The sequence below is a fragment of the Salvelinus sp. IW2-2015 genome, unplaced genomic scaffold (assembly GCF_002910315.2).
Source record: "Salvelinus sp. IW2-2015 unplaced genomic scaffold, ASM291031v2 Un_scaffold2504, whole genome shotgun sequence".
Taxonomy (NCBI): domain Eukaryota; kingdom Metazoa; phylum Chordata; class Actinopteri; order Salmoniformes; family Salmonidae; genus Salvelinus; species Salvelinus sp. IW2-2015.
The window spans coordinates 35,931-58,844 of record NW_019943820.1 but is presented as its reverse complement, the minus strand read 5'-3'; the positions used below and the strand labels follow the sequence as shown (position 1 = coordinate 58,844).

At 42.4% G+C, this 22,914-nt stretch overlaps 1 protein-coding gene across 1 annotated transcript in view; it reads right to left on the bottom strand.

The window, feature by feature from the left end:
* Window positions 1-3,202, bottom strand: part of LOC112074125 (serine palmitoyltransferase 3-like) — a 41,546-nt gene extending 38,344 nt beyond the window's left edge. Inside the window, exon 1 of the mRNA XM_070440393.1 lies at window positions 2,781-3,202. Within this exon, the coding sequence (XP_070296494.1) occupies window positions 2,781-2,891 (111 nt within the window). The 5' untranslated portion in view covers window positions 2,892-3,202. The remainder of the gene's footprint in view (window positions 1-2,780) is intronic.
* Window positions 3,203-22,914: the final 19,712 nt, after the last annotated feature.

Here is a 22,914-nt window from a genome sequence, read left to right as displayed (position 1 = left end):
GATGTGAGCGTGAACAAAACGGCGGGGGAATGAAGGCGAATCGAAATATTGTCCAAAAGAATAGAACACAAAGCAAAGTACATCGATGAGAATGTCCCTTATCTTGTATGTTTTGTTAATGAGGAGCAGCTGATTGGTTTACCAATGCTGGAGAATCCATTTGATATATACAGTGCATTTGGAAATTATTCAGACCCCTTGACTTTTTCCACATTTTGTTACGTTACAGCCTTATTCTAAACTTTATTAAATTGTTTTTTCCCCCTCATCAATAAACCCATAATGACAAAGTAAAAACAGATTTTTAGAAATGTTTGCTAATATATTAAAAATTAAAAACTGAAATTTTACATAAGTATTCAGACCTTTTACTCAGTACTTTGTTGAAGCACCTTTGGCAGCGATTACAGCCTTGAGTCTTCCTGGGTATGACGCTACAAACTTGGCACACCTGTATTTGGGGAGTTTCTCCCATTCTTCTCTGCAGATCCTCTCAAACTCTGCCAGGTTGGATGATGAGTGTTGCTGCACAGCCATTTTCAGGTCTCTCCAGAGATGTTTGATCAGGTTCAAGTCCGGGCTCTGGCTGGGCCACTCAAGGACATTCAGAGACTTGTCCCGAAGCCACTCCTGTGTTGTCTTGGCTGTGTGCTTAGGGTCGTTGTCCTGTTGGAAGGTGAACCTTCGCCCCAGTCTGAGGTCCTGAGCGCTCTGGAGCAGGTTTTCATCAAGGATCTCTCTGTACTTTGCTCCATTCATCTTTCCCTCGATCTCGACTAGTCTCCCAGTCCCTACCGCTGAAAAACATTGCCACAGCATGATGCTGCCACCACCATGCTTCACCGTAGGGATGGTGCCAGGTTTCCTCCAGACATGACGCTTGGCTTTTCATCAGACCAGAGAATCTTGTTTCCAGAGTCCATCAGGTGCCTTTTGGAAAACTCCAATTGGGCTGTCATGTGCCTTTTACTGAGGAGTGGCTTCCGTCTGGCCACTCTACCATAAAGGCCTGATTGGTGGTGCTGCAGAGATGGTTGCACTTCAGGAACTTTCTCCCATCTCCACAGAGGAACTCTGGAGCTCTGTCAGAATTACCATCGGGTTCTTGGTCACCTCCCTCACCACCTCCCTCACCAAGGCCCGTCTCCCCTGATTGGTCAGTTTGGCCGGGCGGCCAGCTCTAGAAAGAGTCTTGGTGGTTCCAAATTTCTTCCATTTAAGAATGATGGAGGCCACCGTGTTCTTGAAGACCTTCAATACTGCAGAACTGTTTTGGTACCCTTCCCCAGATCTGTGCCTCGACACAATCCTGTCTCGGAGCTTTACGGACAATTCTTTCAACCTCATGGCTTGGTTGTTGCTCTGACATGCACTGTCAACTGTGGGACCTTATATAGACAGGTGTGTGTGCCTTTCCAAATCATGTCCAATCAATTGAATTTACCACAGGTAGACTCCAATCAAGTTGTAGAAACATCTCAAGAATGATCAATGGAAACAGGATGCACCTGAGCACAATTTCAAGTCTCATAGCAAAGGGTCTGAATAGTTATGTAAATAAGGTAATTCTGTTTTTTATTTTTAATAAATTAGCAAAAAAGAAAATGTCTAAAAATCAGTTTTCGCTTCGTCATTATGGGATATTGTGTGTAGATTGATTAATTAAATGAAAATCCTATAAGGAATAAGGCTGTAATGTAACAAAATGTGGACTAAGTCTGAATATTTTCCAAAGGCACTGTATCCAAACTGGTGGAGAGAGTGAAGCCTGTGAGAGGCCGGCTTGTCGAGATTATTTTGTTCTTCTGAGGATCAGCGTCTTGGGGGAAGTCGATGTTGAAGAGATGTAAGATATTTCTGAGTGATTGATGCTCCTCGGACGAATCACGTTGTGAATGAAGAAGGTGTGAAAGTGAAGAGTTGATGTAATTTAGTTTTTTTGATATAGAGTCTCTCCCTATTCAAGTGCAGGGTATATTAATTAACTATAGGTGTCAGAGCATTTATCCCAAGACCAATGCAGTGTGATCACTGTAAAGCTTTTGGTCATGTATCAAGAGTTGCAAGAAGGGATAAGCCGAGATGTCCAAGATCATGTCATGTGACATGTTGTAATTGTAGTGGGAACCGTGAAGCCACGTGTTTGGAATCCCCCCCAAGGGTGAAAGAGAATGAGGAGGCCAAAGTCAGGGCTATCCGGGGCATTTCACATGCAGCAGCTGTTAAAAGGTTTGAGGGTTGTTGAATGCTGATGGATAGGCCTTCACTGCAGAGGTTGCCTTTGACCGGAAGATCCTAACATTTTAAAAGGTTAAGGACTTTATAGCTATGGTGATTAAATGGCACTGCCAAGGTGGAGAGAAGGTCCAGGAAAATGGATATCAGTGTGGATACGGAGGAGCAAGTGACAAGACATGCCAAATAAGTTTTGTTTTTTTTATACTTGAGAGCAAATAAATCTGTTTTGACTGTTCCGACAAGTAACATGCCCATCAATCAGATATGTAGCTAGCTACAGTAACTAGCTAACGTTAGCTAATTCCAACCTCCACAAGCACAACCACAAGATGGTTTTGATACAAACCGATCATGTAACCACTGTCAAAATATTACAAGTGACATGCAAAAATATAATCGTCAACCTAGCCTACATTGTTACAATAACCTACCGTTGTTTTTGGTTTTTATCGCTATTTTTTACAGAAAAACACTCATGCACAAAGAATAACATTTAAGCTGCTCCAGCACCATAACATCTAACCGTCAATCATCCTACATACCTGTGGCTTATTGTGGTATCCATTTTTCTTACAAATGGCGCGTTTTAAGTTATTCCCGTTCAGTTGTATCTTGAGGTTTTCATTTGGCAAAGGGGCTGTAGTTCGACCCATGCCTAGTCAGGAGAATAGACGGTATTGACGGAGGGAATATTGGATATCGAAGTGTTTGTTTCTAAGCAGCGGTGAGGGAGTGTCAGCCAAGGTATGAAACCGGTTTGCTTGGCCTCAGGTCATTATATCAACCGTGACTTCCTCATTAAAGCAGTACTACTTTAGAGCCCTACCCAGGCCCGATGGCTTCTGACAAATTTAAGGCCCGGCACGAAACCCAAAATTATAAATAATTTATTCCTTTTAGTAAATCCATGATCTGCTCCTCTCTGACCTGTCACTTGCTCCCTGCGCACAGGTAGCTATGCGAGTTTCGGCGCATGTTGCGTTTTGGGTTCGCCAGAAGTACATTCATTTTCCAATGGAACGCTGCGTTTTCAATGAAGCGTGGCAGTTGCAGTGTGTTTTGTGTGGTACATATTAGTACCGCCTAGATTAGACCGACGGTGTCATTGCGTCAGTGCAGCTTAATACATTCTGCAGTCAAACTTTTTAATTATGCAATGCAACATTTTTTACTCAAGATGTGTGCAACAAAAGTTCAGCACTCACCTTTTGCTAGTATTTCTGTAAAGTCTAGGCATACAATGTGATGCATATGTTGGATATAAAGTACCAGTCAACAGTTTGGACATACCTTCTCATTCAAGGGTTTTTCTTTATTTTTACTATTTTCTACATTGTAGAATATTAGTGAAGACATCAAAAGTACGAAATAACACACGTGGAATCATGTAGTAACCAAAAAAGTGTTCACTTGAGATTCTTCAAAGTAGCAACCCTTTACCTTGATGACAGCTTTGCACACTCTTGTCATTCTCTCAACCAGCTTCATGATATAGTCACCTGGAATGCATTTCAATTAATAGGTGTGCCTTGTTAAAAGTTTATTTGTTGAATTTCTTTCCATCTTAATGGGTTTGAGCCAATCAGTTGTGTTGTGACAAGGTAGCGGTGGTAAACAGAAGATAGCCCTATTTGGTAAAAGACCAAGTCCATATTATGGGAAGAACAGCTCAAATAAGCAAAGAGAAACGACAGTCCATCATTACTTTAAGACATGAAGGTCAGTCAATGTGGAACATTTCAAGAACTTTTAAGTTTCTTCAAGTGCAGTCGCAGAAAGGAGTATGGTTGATCCGAGCGTTCTGACCTCACAACGGCAGTCAAACATCCAAGATAACTAAATAACGTTCGCTAGCATTCTAGCTAATTCCAGACACATAATGAGAGAACAGCTCACTCTGACCATTTTACTCTCCCTAGCAGAACTGGTTAGGCAGTTTACATGTTACCCAGAGCGTTGGTGACTGTAACTGTGCTGCTGGCAACAATTTAATTACGCAATTTTTTCAATGGGTGTTGAGCGTTTGTAAATTCATCAGTTATTCTGCACTCTGGCAGAATGAGAGTGCTCTGAAATCAGAAGTAACAATGTCCATTGAGAACACACAACGACTATACCACTTAGCTAAGAATGACGTGAATAATCAAGTCAATAAACGTTGGGTAGTTAGTTAGATAGCAGAGAGTTAATATACTGGCAAGTTTGATGTATTAGTAGCCAACTAATGTTAGGTAGCTAGCTAACATACCGGTTCATACTGCTGTAATGATATGCTATGTGGTTCATAAGGCCAGCGTAGCTAGCTAACATACCGGTACATACTGCTGTAATGATATGCTATGTGGTTCGTAAGGACAGCGTAGCTAACATACCGGTACCATACTACTGTAATGATATGCTATGTGGTTCGTAAGGCCAGCGTAGCTAACATACCGGTCCATACTTGCTGTAATGATATGCTATGTGGTTCATAAGGACAGTGTAGCTAACATACCGGTCCATACTGCTGTAATGATATGCTATGTGGTTCATAAGGACAGCGTAGCTAGCTAACATACCGGTACATACTGCTGTAATGATATGCTATGTGGTTCATAAGGACAGTGTAGCTAACATACCGGTACATACTGCTGTAATGATTATGCTGTGGGTCGAAGGATAGCGTTAGCAGCGAACATACCGGTACATACTGCTGTAATGATATGCTATGTGGTTCATAAGGCCAGCGTAGCTAACATACCGGTACATACTGCTGTAATGCTATGCTATGTGGTTCATAAGGCCAGCGTAGCTAACATACCAGTCCATACTGCTGTAATGATATGTTATGTGGTTCGTAAGGCCAGCGTTCAAAAGTTTGGGGCCACTTAGAAATGTCCTTGTTTGCCATGAAAACAAACATGAAATGAGTTGCAAAATGAATAGGAAATATAGTCAAGACGTTGACAAGGTTATAAATAATGATTTTTAATTGAAATAATAATTGTGTCCTTCAAACTTTGCTTTCGTCAAAGAATCCTCCATTTGCAGCAATTACAGGCTTGCAGACCTTTGGCATTCTAGTTGTCAATTTAATAATCTGAAGAGATTACACCCCATGCTTCCTGAAGCACCTCCCACAAATTGGATTGGCTTGATGGGCACTTCTTACGTACCATACGGTCAAGCTGCTCCCACAACAGCTCAATAGGGTTGAGATCCGGTGACTGTGCCGGCCACTCCATTATAGACAGAATACCAGCTGACTGCTTCTTCCCTAAATAGTTCTTGCATAGTTTGGAGCTGTGCTTTAGGTCAATGTCCTGTTGTAGGAGGAAATCTGCTCCAATTTAGTGCCGTCCACAGGGTATGGCATGGCGTTGCAAAATGGAGTGGTAGCCTTCCTTCTTCAAGATCCCTTTACCCTGTACAAATCTCTCACTTTACCACCACCAAAGCCAGACCATCACATTGCCTCCACCCTGCTTGACAGATGGCTTCAAGCACTCCTCAAGCATCTTTTCATGTTTTCTGCATCTCATGAATGTTCTTCTTTGTGATCTGAACACCTCAAACTTAGATTTGTCTGTCCATAACACTTTTTTACAATCTTCCTCTGCCCAGTGTCTGTGTTCTTTTGCCCATCTTAATCTTATATTTTTATTGGCCAGTCTGAGATATGGATTTTTCTTTGCAAATCTGCCTAGAAGGCCAACATCCCGGAGTCGCCTCTTCACTGTTGACGTTGAGACTGGTGTTTTGCAGGTACTATTTAATGAAGCTGCCAGTTGAGGACTTGTGAGGCGGCTGTTTCTCAAACTAGACACTCTAATGTACTTGTCCTCTTGCTCAGTTGTGCACCGGGGCCTCCCACTCCTCTTTATATTCTGGTTAGAGACAGTTTGCGCTGTTCTGTGAAGGGAGTAGTACACAGCGTTGTACGAGATCTTCAGTTTCTTGGCAATTTCTCACATAGAATAGCCTTAATTTCTCAGAACAAGAATAGACTGATGAGTTTCAGAAGAAAGTTATTTGTTTCTGGCCATTTTGAGCCTGTAACCGAACCCACAAATGCAGATGCTCAACTAGTCTAAAGGCAGTTTTATTGCTTCTTTAATTAGAACAACAGTTTTCAGCTGTGCTAACATAATTGCAAAAGGGTTTTCTAATGATCAATTAGCCTTTTAATATGATAAACTTAGTTAACACAACGTGCCATTGGAACACAGGAGTGATGGTTGCTGATAATGGGCCTCTGTACTCCTATGTAGATATTCCATAAAAAATCTGCCGTTTCCAGCTACAATAGTAATTTACAACATTAACAATGTCTACACTGTATTTCTGATCAATTTGATGTTATTTTAATGGACAGAAAATTTGATTTTCTTTCAAAAACAAGGAAAATGTTTAAGTGACCCCAAACTTTTGAACGGTAGTGTAACTTATTTGAAAAGTCATTACTTTATTACATTGCCCTACATTTTCTTAACATTTGTCGTAATTAGTTAAAGCAATGCATTTGTATCCACTCTCGTCGGACTTCGGCTGTATATTTTCCCCCATTTTCTTAAAATCTGAAAACGTTCTGAAACCACGCCCATTTTCTGAACAGTTGCATTATGGACCCTAAAAAGCACGGAAATAGTGTCCACTGCTTGTATACTTCATATTTTGGCAAATTTTGTATATATCCAAGAACTTTTGGCATACTAGAAATATCCATACTATGTCCAATAAGCATACTACATACTCAAATTAAGTCACAAATAGTATGGTTAGTGCGGTTGGTATGAGTAGTGAAATACCTCATGATGTGGACGGGCCTAAGGCAGCTTCAAAATGCAGATGTTTCAGCCCAGTGTTTTGGTGGTGGAGGGGCAACCAGCGAAAGCATAGAGCCTGAGAAGGGTACACGTTACCAAAGATCTTTATAACTTAACCAAGATAGACCACAGCCTGTCGTTTCCAATGAGTCATAGTGGGCAGAACAAGCAAGGAGGTGGGCGGAGCCAAGCACGAGCTAGCGAGATCCTATTGACACGTTACTCATAAGCATTAATATGGAGTTGGTCCCCCCCTTTGCTGCTATAACAGCCTCCACTCTTCTGGGAAGGCTTTCCACTAGATGTTGGAACATTGCTGTGGGGACTTGCTTCCATTCAGCCACAAGAGCATTAGTGAGGTTGGGCACTGATGTTGGGTGATTACGCCTGGCTCACAGTCTACGTTCCAATTCATCCCAAAGGTGCTCGATGGGTTGAGGTCAGGGCTCTATGCAGGCCAGTCAAATTCTTCCACACGATCTCAACAAACCATTTTTCTGTATGGACCTCGCTTTGTGCACGGGGGCATTGTCATGCTGAAACAGGAAAGGGCCTTCCCCAAACTGTTGCCATAAAGTTGGAAGTACAGAATCTTCTAGAAGTGGTAAGACTGATCACCGACAACGACGAGACAGCCTATAGGGAGGAGGTCAGAGACCTGGCAGTGTTTTGCCAGGACAACAACCTCTCCCTCAATGTGATCAAGACAAAGGAGATGATCGTGGACTACAGGAAAAGGAGGACCGAGCACTCCCCCATTCTCATAGACGGAGCTGCAGTGGAGCAGGTTGAGAGCTTCAAGTTCCTTGGTGTCCACATCACCAACAAACTAACATGGTCTAAGCACACCAAGACAGTTGTGAAGTGGGCACAACAAAACCTATTCCCCCTCAGGAGACTGAAAAGATTTTGCATGGGTTCTCAGATCATCAAAAGGTTCTACAGCTCCATCGAGAGCATCCTGACTGGTTGGATCACCGCCTGGTATGAAACACTTCTCGGCCTTCGACTGCAAGGCACTACAGAAGGTAGTGCGTACATGACCGGGGCCAAGCTTCCTGCCATCCAGGACCTCAATACCAGGCGGTGTCAGAGGAAAGCCCTAAAAATTGTCAAAGACTCCAGCCACCCTAGTCATAGACTGTGCTCTCTGTTACCGCGCGGCAAGCGGTACCAGGGCGCCAAGTCTAGGTCCAAAAATCTTCTTAACAGCTTCTACCCCCAAGCTATAAGACTCCTGAATAGCTAACCAAATGTCTACCTAGATTATTTGCATTGAACCCCCCCCCCCCCCCCCCCCACACACACACACAAACAGATTTGTACGCTGTTGCTACTCTCTGTTTATTAACTATGCATAGTCATTTTAACTCTTCATGTACATATGACCTCAATTACCTCGACTAACCGGTGCCCCCGCACACTGACTCTGTACCGGTACCCCCTGTATATAGCCTCGCTATTGTTATTTTATTGTTGCTCTTTAAGTGTTTGTTATTTGTATATTTTCTTCTGTTTTTCATGGTATTTGTATTTATTTATTGTTCAGTTTGTTTAGTAAATACTTAACACTTATTTCTTTCTTAAAATGGCATTGTTGGCTAAGTGCTACGAAACATTCTATGGGTCTCCGGTTTTCCTGGGCAAGAAGAGTTTGAAAACCCCTGGCTCACAGTGAGTGAATGTGTTTAGTATGTGTATATGATCCAAACAGGACATGACGACCTTGTTGCTGCTAGTATAGAACAAGAAGGACCCGCACACTGTTAAAGCTCCCAGTTCACCGCTTTATAGGCAACGTTTCTATCCGAAATGGATCTCCGTCAGGTCAAACACACTGAGTGTTCACATCCCAAAATATACACATTTCACCTCACATGACCATTGAAGACACATCTTTGGTGCAAAAAAAACATTTGTATACAATATCTCTAATAATTAAATAACAATGAGATGGGTGCATGTAATGGTTCCAGAACATAATATAGATTTACAAAATGACCAAGTGGGTAATCTGGAAGGCAAGACACATCAAAGTAAAGTAACCTATTCAGGTAAGAAATGGTCTGATATCAAACTCTTGGTTCAGACCTCTAGGGGACATGGTACACAAATGGTCTGATATCAAACTCTTGGTTCAGCCCTCTAGGGGACATGGTACACAAATGGTCTGATACCAACCTCTTGGTTCAGACCTCTAGGGGACATGGTTGACAAACGGTCTGATATCAAACTCTTCAAACTCTTGGTTCAGACCTCTAGGGGACATGGTACACAAACAGTGGATCCAATACAATTCTCTTCTCAGTAATAGATGATCAGTATCTCCTTCCTCCTAGGAGTCTTAACATGTTCGATACCAACGTATCTCAAAGAGCTGATGTTGTGACGAGCCTCTATGAAATGCTCAGCCATAGGGTTTCTCTGGTCAAGGCTCCTGATATTACTGCTGTGTTCTGTTAACCTGGTTTCTCTGGTCAGGGTCCTGATATTACTGCTGTGATCTGTTATCCTTGTTTCTCTGGTCAGCCATTCCTCTGGGTAACCCCGCTGTCTGAAACACTCATCCAGACAGTCGGTATGTTTGACATAGTCACTCTGTTTACTACAAATCCTACGTGTACGACTGTTTTGTCTAATGGGGAGGCTGTTTTTCTAGGGGTGTAGGGTGGAAGCTGTCTCGGCGTAACAGGGAATTCCTGTCCGTCGATTTCCTGTATAGATCCCATGCTCTTACTAACAGAGTCTCACAGGAGTTCATTAGACCTTCACCCCAAACCTGTAGCCCTGAGAGGAGCTCTCAACGATCCCTCTGCTGGGATGGGGTCTCCACCTCTCTACCATGGGGCCAGCTTTAACCTAGATCTATCAAAACTCATTAGCTATATTTAAGTGCTTTTATTTTCAATCTTTTTTAATGGGGCCTTGTATAGCTCAGTTGGTAGAGTGTGGCACTTCCAAAGCCAGGGTCGTGTGTTCAAGTCCTGGTTCACTTCCAAAGCCAGGGTCGTGTGTTCAAGTCCTGGTTCACTTCCAAAGCCTGGGTCGTGTGTTCAAGTCCTGGTTCACTTCCAAAGCCTGGGTCGTGTGTTCAATCCTGGTTCACTTCCAAAGCCTGGTCGTGTGTTCAAGTCCTGGTTCACTTTCCAAAAGCCTGGGTCGTGTGTTCAAGTCCTGGTTCACTTCCAAACCTTGGGTTGTGTGTTCAAGTCCTGGTTCACTTCCAAAGCCTGGGTTCGTGTGTTCAAGTCCTGGTTCATTCCAAAGCCTGGGTCGTGTGTTCAAGTCCTGGTTCACTTCCAAAGCTGGTCGTGTGTTCAAGTTCCTGGTTCACTTCAAAGCCTGGGTCGTGTTCAAGTCCTGGTTCACTTCCAAAGCCTCCTGGGTCGTGTGTTCAAGTCCTGGTCGGTTCACTTCCAAAGCCTGGGTCGTGTGTTCAAGTCCTGGTTCACTTCCAAAGCCTGGGTCGTGTGTTCAAGTCCTGGTTCACTTCCAAAGCCAAGGTCACAAGTTCAATTCCTGCTTGGGGTCACTTATTCTTCATTGTCTGCTCTCACTGTGCTGAGAGTCTCTGTGGATAAAAGACTATGTTATATATATTATTAATAGTGCTGGTGAGATTAGCTTTGCAGGTTTCATGTGCATTTTTCTATCAAAAACTATTGCAATTTTTGCAATTTTCCCTCGTTATCTTAGCTTTCAGTGTTTTGCATTTTATACAAACCTCTTGTGGATGTCACCCTTGGCAGCTACATGAGTCGCTACCCAGTTCCTTCAATCAAAAGTTAGCTAACAACCATTAGAAGCTGTTTACAGAAACAAGCCCTACTCTACAGGGAAATCCCTCTTTATTCAACACTTCTACCATCATCTTCACAAACTCTCTGATGTTGCCCAGCACTGTGTGTGTGTGTGTGTGTGTGCTTTGAAGTGTGTGTGTGTGTGTGTGTGTGTGTGTGTGTGTGTGTGTGCTTTGAAGTGTGTGTTTTTTTTATCTCATTCCTTTTCATTCTGTCTCCAATGGAATTTCTCCCATGTGATATCTTAATGATAGATTTCTTCATTTCTTAAAAAGGTTATTACTTACATTTTTCACCCTGTTTTCTTAATATAATTTTTGGAGGAAAAGAGAGCGAGAGAGAGCCTTTATGTATATCTGAATATTCACTGTGTCCCAAATGGGCCCATATTCTCTATATACTATACATATAGGGCACTACTACTCTATTGTCCAGGTCTAAAGTAGTGCACTATAAAGGGAATAGGGTACCGTTGAGGACGTAGACACACGTTTCCTCTTCTATAAAATATTTAAGATCATTATGAAACCCCGTTATGTAAGAGATGATCCTGAATACCTGGAATACAGATGAAGGTTAGTGTGAAGAGGAAGATGGTGTGTAAGGGATCAGACCGCCTCCTTTCTCTCTCTCTCTCCTCTTGTTCTTTCTCTCTCCTCCCGGTTTTCTCTCTCTCATCTCCTCTCTCTGTCTCTCTCTCTCTTTTCTGTATTGAAAATTAAATCTCAAATTTACACAAGTATTCACACCACCTGAGTCAATACTTTATAGAAGCACCTTTGGCAGCGATTTACAGCTGTGAGTCTTTCTGAGTAAGTCTCTAAGAGCTTTACACACCTGGATTGTGTAACATTTGGCCATTATTATTTTCAAAATTCTTCAAGCTCAAGTTGGTTGTTGATGGCCTCAATAATAATACCCAACTTTTTTGTGGTGGAGGGTGGATTAAATTGTAATTTTTTGTCAATGATCTACACAAAATACTCTAATGTCTAAGTGGAAGACAAATTCTAACATTGGTATAAAAAAAAAATGCATGAAAAATAAACCACTAATATCTTGATTAGATAAGTACTCAACTCTCTGAGTCAATACATGTTAGCATCACCTTTGGCAGTGATTACAGCTGTGAGTCTTTCTGAGTAAGTCTCTAAGAGCGTTCCACATCTGGATTCTGCAATATTTGGCCATTATTATTTTCAGAATTCTTCAAGCTCTGTCAAATTGGTTGTTGATCATTACTAGACAACCATTTTCAGGTCTTGCCATAGATTTTCAACTAGATTTAAGTCAAAACTGTAACTGGGCCACTCTGTCTTTCTTGGTAAACATCTCCAGTGTAGATTTGGCCTTGTGTTTTAGGTTATTGTCCTGCTGAAAGGTGAATTCATCTCCCACTGTCTGGTGGAAAGCAGACTAAACCAGGTTTTCCTCTAGGATTTTGCCTGTGCTTAGCTCCATTCCGTTTCTTTTTTTTATCCTGAAAAACTCCCCAGTCCTTAACGATTACAAGCATACCCATAACATGATGCGGCCATCACCATGCTTGAAAATATGGAGCTTGGTATTCAGTAATGTATTGGATTTGCCCCAAACATTACACTTTGTGTTCAGGACAAAAAGTTAATTGCTTTGCCACATTTTTTGCAGTATTACTTTAGTGTTTTAACCTCTCTGGGATCGCGGGACGCTTGCGTCCTAACAGCCTGTTAAAATGTAGAGCGCCAGATTCAAAAGAAAATCTATAAAATCAAACTTTATTAAATTACACATATAAGATACCAAATTAAAGCTACACTCGTTGTGAATCCAGCCAACATGTCAGATTTCAAAAAGGCTTTTCGGCGAAAGCATAAGATGCTATTATCTGATGATAGTGCAATGGCTACACTCTCTTTGTTGACAATTTCAACCATGCCGGCGCTACTCAAAACGCAGAAATAAAATATAAAACATGCATTACCTTTGACGAGGTTCTTTTGTTGGCACTCCAATATGTCCCATAAACATCACAAATGGTCCTTTAGTTCGATTAATTCCGTCAATATATATCCAAATTGTCCATTTATTTGGCGCCGTTGTACCAGGAAAAACAGCCTTCAATTTGCGCAAAATCACGACAAAATATCTAAAAAATTACCTCTAAACGCCAAACCATTTCAAAGTACTTTTGTAATACAACTTAAGGTATTTGTAAACGTTAATAATCGATCAAATTGAAGACGGGTCAATCTGTTTTCAATACAGGATATCAACAAACTCACGGTACTTTTCAAGTCTTGCTCAACTCTCAAACATAAACACACGACGTCACTCCACTTCCGGGTCAATATCTTTCTCAGTTTACTAAGGAAAAACCTTAACCTTTTTCCATACAATGGCGACATCCAGTGGAAGCAGTAGAAACTGCGTGGATAGTGATTAGAATTCTGGTGTGCCCATGATAACCCATTGAACATACAGGAACTTAACAATAAAAAAGTGAGTCCTCAGGGTTTTGACTGCTATATAAGTTCTGTTATACTTACAGATATGATTCAAACAGTTTTAGAAACTTCAGAGTGTTTTCTATCCAAATCTACTAATAATATGCATATCTTATATTCTGGGGATGAGTAGCACGAAGTTGAAATTGCGCACGCTATTTTTCCCTAAGTGAAAACTCTGCACCCTATCCTCAAGAAGTTTTAAACAGGCTGCATGTTTTAGAATATTTGTATTCTGTACAGGCTTTCTTCTTTTCACTCTGTCAATGTCGAGTAACTACAATGTTGTTGATCCATCCTCAGTTTTCTGTCACAGCCATTAACTTCTCAGGAGGCAGCATTTGGAATTTTGGATGAAAATGCATGCCCAAATTAAACTGCCTGCTTCTCGGGCCCAGAAGATATGATATGCGTATAATCTATACTATAATCTATACTGGTAGATTTGGATAGAAAACACTCTAAAGTTTCCAAAACTGTTAAAATAGTGTCTGTGAGTATAACAGAACTGATTTGGCAGGAGAAAACCTGATAAAAATCCATTCAGGAAGTAGTTCTTTGTTTTGGTTTTGTAGTTTTCTATTCAATGCCATTACAGTATCTATTGACTTAGGACTCAAATTGCAGTTTCTATGCCTTCCACTAGATGTCAACAGTCTTTAGAAATTGTTTCAGGCTTGTATTCTGAAAAATGAGGAAGTAAGAGCAGTCTGAATGAGTGGACCTTAAAGTGTCACAGAGCTTTTTCAACCGAGAGAGTGCCTTTCTTGTTTACCTTTTAAATTGACGACGTTATTGTCTGGTTGAAATATTATTGATTATTTAGGCTAAAAACAACCTGAGGCTTTGAATATAAACATCGTTTGACATGTTTCTATGAACTTTACGGATACAATTTGGATTTTTTTGTCTGCCTGTTTTGACTGCGTTTGAGCCTGTGGATTACTGAAGAAAACGTGCGAACAAAACAGAGGTTTTTGGATATAAAGAGACTTTATCGAACAAAATGAACATTTATTGAGTAAATGAATGTCTGCTGAGTGCAACCATATGAAGATCATCAAAGGTAAGGGATTAATTTTATCTCTATTTCTGACTTGTGTAACTCTTCTACTTGGCTGATTACTGTTTGTAATTATTTGTCTAGTGGGCTATGTTCTCAAATAATCGTAAGGTATGCTTTTGCTGTAAAGCATTTTTTAAATCTGAAACCGTGGTTGGATTCACAAGAAGTTAATCTTTAAACCTATATGTTTTGTTTTCAGAATTTTTATAATGAGTTTTTCTGTATTTGAATTTGGCGCCCAGCAGTTTCACTGGCTGTTGCTAACGTCTCACGTACCTAAGAGAGGTTAAACTCTGTAACTGTTTAAAGTTGGCCTCATGGTGAAATAGCTGAGCTGTTTCCTTCCTCACCGGCAATTGAGTTAGGAAGGACACCTGTATCTTTGTAATGACTGGGTGAATTGATGCACCATACCAAGTGTAATTAATAACTTCACCATGCTCAAAAGGATATTCAATGTCCATGTTTTGTATTTTTTTCATCTACCAATAGGTGCACTTCTTTGTGAGGCATTGGAAAACCTCCCTGGTCTTTGTGGTTGAATCTGTGTCTGAAATTCACTGCTTGGCTGAGGGACCTTACACTTATCTGTATGTGTGGGGTACAGAGATGAGATAGTCATTGGAAAATTATGTTAAACACTATTGTTCCACACAGAGTGAGTCCATGCAACTTATTATGTGAATCGTTAAGCAAATATTTTTCTCCTGTTGTTATGTAAAATGGAGCAGGAGAGGAAGGCAGACGTTTTACGTGCCCCCAGCTGATTGTGTTTTTTTTGTTTGTTTGTTTATTTGTAACTTTTTTTTTTTAACTTTGTTTGTTGCCGCTACCGTCTCTTATGACCGAAAAGACTTCTAGACATCAGGACTGCGATTACTCATCACGGATGAGCAGAATCCTCTTTTTCCTTTCACGACTCTGACGAGCCCGACACGAAGGATACGCTGCTTACTCGGGAACAGGCCCCGATCCCTGTGATCTGTGTGAAGAGTAGGCGGAGAAAGAGGGGGGGGGCGAAAGTCGGGCTTCCTTCTGAGAATTCGTAGGCGATCGAAGAAACCCCCACTTCCCTCCATTCTGCTAGCAAACGTGCAATCTTTGGACAATAAAATCGACGAGTTACCCGGAAGATTAAACTACCAACGGGACAAAAATGTAACATCTTATACTTCACGGAGTCGTGGCTGAACGACGACAACATCAACATACAGCTGGCTGGTTATACGCTGCACCGGCAGGATAGAACAGCGGCGTCTGGTAAGACAAGGGGCAGCAGTCTCTGTATTTTTGTAAATAACAGCTGGTGCACGATATCTAAGGAAGTCTCAAGCTATTGCTCGCCTAAGGTAGAGTATCTCATGATAAGCTTTAGACCACACTACCTACCGAGAGAGTTCTCATCTGTATTCTTTGTAGCTGTTTTACATACCACCACAGTCAGAGGCTGGCACTAAGACAGCATTGAATGAGCTGTATTCCACCATAAGCAAACAAGAAAACGCTCACCCAGAGCCGGGGACTTTAATGCAGGAAAACCTAAATCAGTTATACCAAATTTCTCTCAGCATGTTAAATGTGCAATCAGAGGAAAAAGAACTCTGGACCACCTATACTCCACACACAGAGACGCATACAAAGCTCTCCCTCGCCCTCCATTTGGCTAATCTGACCCTAATTCTATCCTCATGATTCCTGCTTACAAGCAAAAATTAAAGCAGGAAGCACCAGTGACTAGATCAATAAAAAACGTGGTCAGAGGAAGCAGATGCTAAGCTACAGGACTGTTTTGCTAGCACAGAATATGTTCCGAGATTCCTCCGATGGGATTAAGGAGAACACCACATCAGTCATTGGCTTCATCAATAAGTGCATCGATGACGTCGTCCCCACATTGACTGTACGTACATACCCCAACCAGAAGCCATGGATTACAGGCAGCATCCGCACTGAGCTAAAGGCTAGTGCTGCCGCTTTTAAGGAGCGGGACTCTAACCCGGAAGCTTATAACAAATCCTGCTATGCCCTCCGACGAACCATCAAACAGGCAAAGCGTCAATACAGGACTAAGATCGAATCGTACTACACCGGCTCTGATGCTCGTCGGATGTGGCAGAGTATGCAAAACATTTCACACTACAAAGTGAAGCACAGCCGAGAGCTGCCCAATGACACGAGCCTACCAGACGAGCTAAGTAACTTCTATGCTCGCTTCGAGGCAAATAACACTGAAACATGCATGAGAGCACCAGCTGTTCTGGAAGACTGTGTGATTACGCTCTCCGCAGCCGATGTGAGTAAGACCTTTAAACAGGTCAACATTCACAAGGCTGCAGGGCCAGACGGATTACCAGGACGTGTACTTAGAGCATGCGCTGACCAACTGGCAAGTGACTTCCCTGACATTTTCAACCTCTCCCTGTCTGACTCTGTAATACCAACATGTTTTAAGCAGACCACCATAGACCCTGTGCCGAAGAACACTAAGGTAACCTGCCTAAATGACTACCGACCCGTAGCACTCACGTATGTAGCCATGAAGTGCTTTGAAAGGCTGGTCATGGCTCACATCAACACCATTATCCCAGAAACCCTAGACCCACTCCAATTTGTATACTGCCCCAACAGATCCACAGATGATGCAGTCTCTATTGCACTCCACACTGCTCTTTCCCACCTGGACAAATGGAACACCTATGTGAGAATGCTATTCAATGACTACAGCTCAGCTTTCAACACTATAGTGCCCTCAAAGCTCATCAATAAGCTAAGGACCCTGGGACTAAACACCTCCCTCTGCAACTGGATCCTGGACTTCCTGATGGTCTGCCCCAGGTGGTATGGGTAGGTAACAACACATCCGCCACGCAGATCCTCAACACAGGGGCTCCTCAGGGGTGCGTGCTCAGGCCCATCCTGTACTCCCTGTTCACTCATGACTGCACGGCCAGGCACGACTCCGACATCATCATTAAATTTGCCGATGACAGAACAGTGGTAGGCCTGATCACCGACAACAACGAGACAGCCTATAGGGAGGAGGTCAGAGACCTGACCGTGTGGTGCCAGGACAACAACCTCTTCCTCAATGTGAACAAGACAAAGGAGATGATTGTGGTCTACAGAAAAAAGAGGACCGAGCACGCCCCCATTCTCATCCATCGACGGGGCTGCAGTGGAGCAGGCTGAGAGCTTCAAGTTCCTTGGTGTCCACATCTCCAACAAACTAACATGGTCCAAGCACACCAAGACAGTCGTGAAGAGGGCATGACAAAACCTTTTCCCCCTCAGGAGACTGAAAAGATTTTGCATGGGTCCCCCGTTCCTCAAAAGGTACTACAGCTGCACCATCGATAGCATCCTGACCGGTTGCATCACCACCTGGTGTGGCAACTGCTCGGCATCTGAACATAAGGCGCTACAGAGGGTAGTGCATACGGCCCAGTACATCACCGGGGCCAAGCTTCCTGCCATCCAGGACCTCTATACCAGGCTGTGTCAGAGGAAGGCCCTAAAAAGTGTCAAAGAATCCAGCCACCCTAGTCATAGGCTGTTCTCTCTGCTACCGCACGGCAAGCGGTACCAGAGCACCAAGTCTAGGTTCAAGAGGCTTCTAAACAGCTTCTACCGCCAAGCCATAAGACTCCTGAACATCTAGTCAAATGGCTACCCAGACTATTTGCATTGCCCCCCCTCTCACCCCCTTTTTACACCACTGCTACTCTCTGTTGTCATCTATGTATAGTCACATTAATAACTCTACCTACATACTACCTCAAATAACCGCCCTCCTGTATGTCATCAATATTTTGGGTCCATGGCCAGGAAACTCCCCAGACCTTAATCCCATTGAGAACTTGTGATCAATCCTCAAAAGGCAGGTGGACAAACAAAAACCCACAAATTCTGACAAACTCCAAGCATTGATTATGCAAGAATGGGCTGTCATCAGTCAGGATGTCGCCCAGAGGTTAATTGGCAGCATGCCAGGGCAGATTGCAGAGGTCTTGAAAAACTAAAACTGACAAAAATCGGCCCATTATTTTCCTTGAAGCCCCTCACCGGCCAATTCTTTTTTTCGAGGCCCCAATACTTTTTTTTGTTGCCAGATAATGATAATTTTGCTCAAAAAACTATGTTAGACAACACTGGGCTAAAGATGGAGGAGCTCATCTAGCCAGTCTGTTAGAGCTCTACTGTAAAAGAATCCTCTCCACCTAGTGGTAACATGAGGCACTGCATCCCTTTATCAATTTCTTTATTTTATTTAACCAAGTCAGTTAAGAACAAATTCTTATTTTCAGTGATGGCCTAGGAACAGTGGGGTTAACAGCCTTGTTCAGGAGCAGAACGACATAATTGATCTTGCAACCTTTTCGGTTACTAGTCCAACGCTCTAACCACTAGGCTACTCTGCCATCCTAATACATTTAGGACTGGTTTCCTAGACTCAGATCAACAAGTTATTTCAACGAAGAGACTCCATTGAGCTTTAAAGTCCAGGATGTTAGTCTGGGAAAGCAGCCTGTAGGTTTATGATCAGAACAGATTGCAGTCAGATAGTCCTTACATATGTAACCGATGTGAAATGGCTAGCTAGTTAGCGGTGGTGCATGCTAATAGCGTTTCAATCGGTGACGTCACTCGCTCTGAGACCTTGAAGTAGCTCTGCAAGGGCCGTGGCTTTTGTGGCGTGATGGGTAACGATGCTTCAAGGGTGGCTGTTGTCGATGTGTGCAGAGGGTCCCTGGTTCGAGCCCAGGTATGGGCGAGGAGAGGGGCTTAAAATATACTGTTACACATAGACTACTCCATGTATTCACCAATTGACACAAACCCTTTAATTCTATATTGTTATGGCTGTACTCCCCGGCATGCTGTGTTGCTAGGGGTCATAATGCAGACAGGAGTGGCTGAGGAGAGAGGATATATATTTAAACTGTTACTTCCCTGGGGGGGGGTGAATAAATCACATCCTTTCTTCTTCAGGCCTGGATGACCTCATTTTAAAACCACACATTGCCAGGCATTAAGAAATAATTAGAAACTAGATGTGTTTCCCATCTGGCACCCTATTCCATATATAGTGCACTACTTTAGACCAGAGCCCTATTCCCTATATAGTGCACTACTATAGACCAGGGCCCTATTCCCTGTATAGTGCACTACTATAGACCAGGGCCCTATTCCCTGTATAGTGCACTACTTTAGACCAGAGCCCTACAGAACCCTATTCCCTATATATATATAGTGCACTACTTTTGCCCAAGGCCCATAGGGGATGTAGGGAATAGGGTGTCATTTGGGACGCAACCCAGAGGTAGTGAATTTCCCATTATTTTACAATAAGCTGTGGTGGTGATTTCTTTCTTAGTTCTGGGTTCCAAGGTGGTAGGAGTAATGGTGTGTGGTGTGTGTGTGTGTGTGTGTGTGTGTGTGTGTGTGTGTGTGTGTGTGTGTGTGTGTGGTGTGTGGTGTGTGTGTGTGTGTGTGGTGTGTGTGTGTGTGTGTGTGTGTGTGTGTGTGTTCAGCTTGTGTTGGCCTGTCGAGAGAGAGTGTTCCAGAAAGCAGAACTCACTACGTTACAACTACAAAACACAGGAAAAAGCAGAACTCACTACGTTACAACTACAAAACACAGCTCCATTTAGGAAAAAGCAGAACTCAACAATAAAAGCAGGAAGAAGCCTGAGCCGCTGTTCTGTGTGAGCTACTATAAGAATAGAAGCAGGGTGTTCCCCACCCTGGCTTTGTACTGAGTTAACGTTTAATAGTATTGTGGGGTTTTTATAAAGGTTTTTTGACATGCTTACTAACTATAAGCTAGTAGGGCTTCTTATGCATTAAAGTTTGAATTGCTGACTCCTGTGAACCTGCATTTTCCATTGTTCTCACTCTTACCAGTGCTCAGGGCCTAACCATGAATATCAGCCTGAAATGTGTGTGTGTTAAAGAGAGCGCTGTACTGTATGAAATATGTGTGTGTATGAAACAAATGTATCAGTAGTGTGAAGCTGTACTGTGTGACTGAGACTGTGCTAATCTTAGAGAGACACAGGAGGGGGTGAATCATGAGACTGCTGACTGTGGTGTACAATGGACTATAACCCAATACTATAACAAACGTGATTAGCAACTATATCATATGTGATTGAATACTATAACAAACGTGATTAGCAACTATATCATATGTGATTGAATACTATAAACAACGTGATTAGCAACTATATCATATGTGATTGGATATTGACAACCTGTTGGTCTGGGCGCCTGGGTGTCTGTGTGTGTGTGCTGGAAGTAACAGTTAGCTCAGATAAGAAGCTGGGAAGCTGTAGTTAGCCTTGAGCGAGAACAGTGGACATTGTGTGACAGGTGTGAATAGCCCAGACAATATTACAGAGCTGTCTGACCTCAGTCTTTGGGTGAGGGAGCGTAATCTACACAGCAACAGCGTCGGGACATCACATGCGCTAAGGGGATAGGACTAGCTTAAGCGCCAACACCAACGATAGGCTGGGTGAGTCTAAACCACGCCCAGTCTCTACTCTGACAGGCCGGCTCGGAAGTGGGAACTATCTCTGTCATGAATATTTATTATAATGTCTTTGTCAGTAACAAGTGTCTTCTCTGTTTCCACCTCTGCGGGGTGGTGCAGAGAACCCGTATATACGAAAAAGCATTTGCCATTTATTAACTTTTGAATTAAACAATTATTTTAATCAAGTTCAGGTGTCCTATTGTTCCTATCTCAGTTGAATTTACGCAACCCTAACAATATCGTACTCTATAATCTGACGGAAAGAGAATAATGCAGCCAGTAAGCCAGTAGCATAGAGACGCGTATTACTGTTCAATCAACTAACATGTAATATGTCTCCAGTGCCATCTTCCTATCTAAATGAATTGGACAACACACAGGCCTATGACTTATGTATCTTGTAGTTTGCCGTTTTGCTGGTTTGACACAAACCTTCATTAAACTTGCATCTAAGCATGTCTACATTAAATGTGTCTCCATACATTAGAGGATGTCTCCATACATTAGAGATGTCTCCATACATTAGAGATGTCTCCATACCCTAGAGATGTCTCCTAAACACTTAGAGATGTCCTCCATACCCTAGAGTTGTCTCCATACATTAGAGATGTCTCCATACATTAGAGATGTCCTCCATACATTGAGAGATGTCTCCATACCTAGAGATGTCTCCATACATTAGAGATGTCTCCATACCCTAGAGATGTCTCCATACACTAGAGATGTCTCCATACCCTAGAGATGTCTCCATACATTAGAGATGTCTCCATACATTAGAGATGTCTCCATACCCTAGAGATGTCTCCATACCCTAGAGATGTTTCCAATACACTAGAGATGTCTCCATACCCTAGAGATGTCTCCATACATTAGAGATGTCTCCATACATTAGAGATGTCTCCATACCCTAGAGATGTCTCCATACATTAGAGATGTCTCCATACCCTATAGATGTCTCCATAACCTAGAGATGTCCTCCATAACTAGAGATGTCTCCATACATTAAGAGATGTCTCCATACATAGAGATGTCTCCATACCTAGAGATGTCTCCATACACTAGAGATGTCTCCATACCTAGAGTTGTCTCATACATTAGAGATGTCTCCATACATTAGAGATGTCTCCATACATTAGAGATGTCTCCATACATTAGAGATGTCTCCATACCTAGAGATGTCTCCATACATTAGACATGTCTCCATACCTAGAAGATGTCTCATACATTAGAGATGTCTCCATAACATTAGATATGTTCCATACCCTAGAGATGTCTCCATACAATAGAGATGTCTCCATACCCTAGAGATGTCTCCATACACTAGAGATGTCTCCATACATTAGATATGGCTCCATACATTAGAGATGTCTCCACACATTAGAGATGTCTCCATACATTAGAGATGTCTCCATACACTAGAGATGCCTCATACATAGAGATGCCTCATACATTTAGAGATGTCTCATACATTAGAGATGTCTCCATACACTAGAGATGTCTCCATACATTAGAGATGTCTCCATACCTAGAGATGTCTCCATACCCTAGAGATGTCTCCATACACTAGAGATGTCTCCCATGCTTAGAGATGGTCCATACCCTAGAGATGTCTCCATACATTAGAGATGTCTCCATACCTAGAGGATTCTCCATACATTAGAGATGTTCTCCATAACATAGAAGATGTCTCCAATACACTAGAGATGTCTCCATACCTAGAGATGTCTCCATACCTAGGATGCTCCATACATAGAGATGTCTCCATACACTAGAGATGTCTCCAATACACTAGAGATGTCTCCATACACTAGAGATGTCTCCATACCCTAGAGATGTCTCCATACCCTAGAGATGTCTCCATACATTAGAGATGTCTCCATACACTAGAGATGTCTCCATACACTAGAGATGTCTCCATACCCTGAGATGTCTCCATACACTAGAGAATGTCTCCATACATTAGCGATGTCTCCATACATTA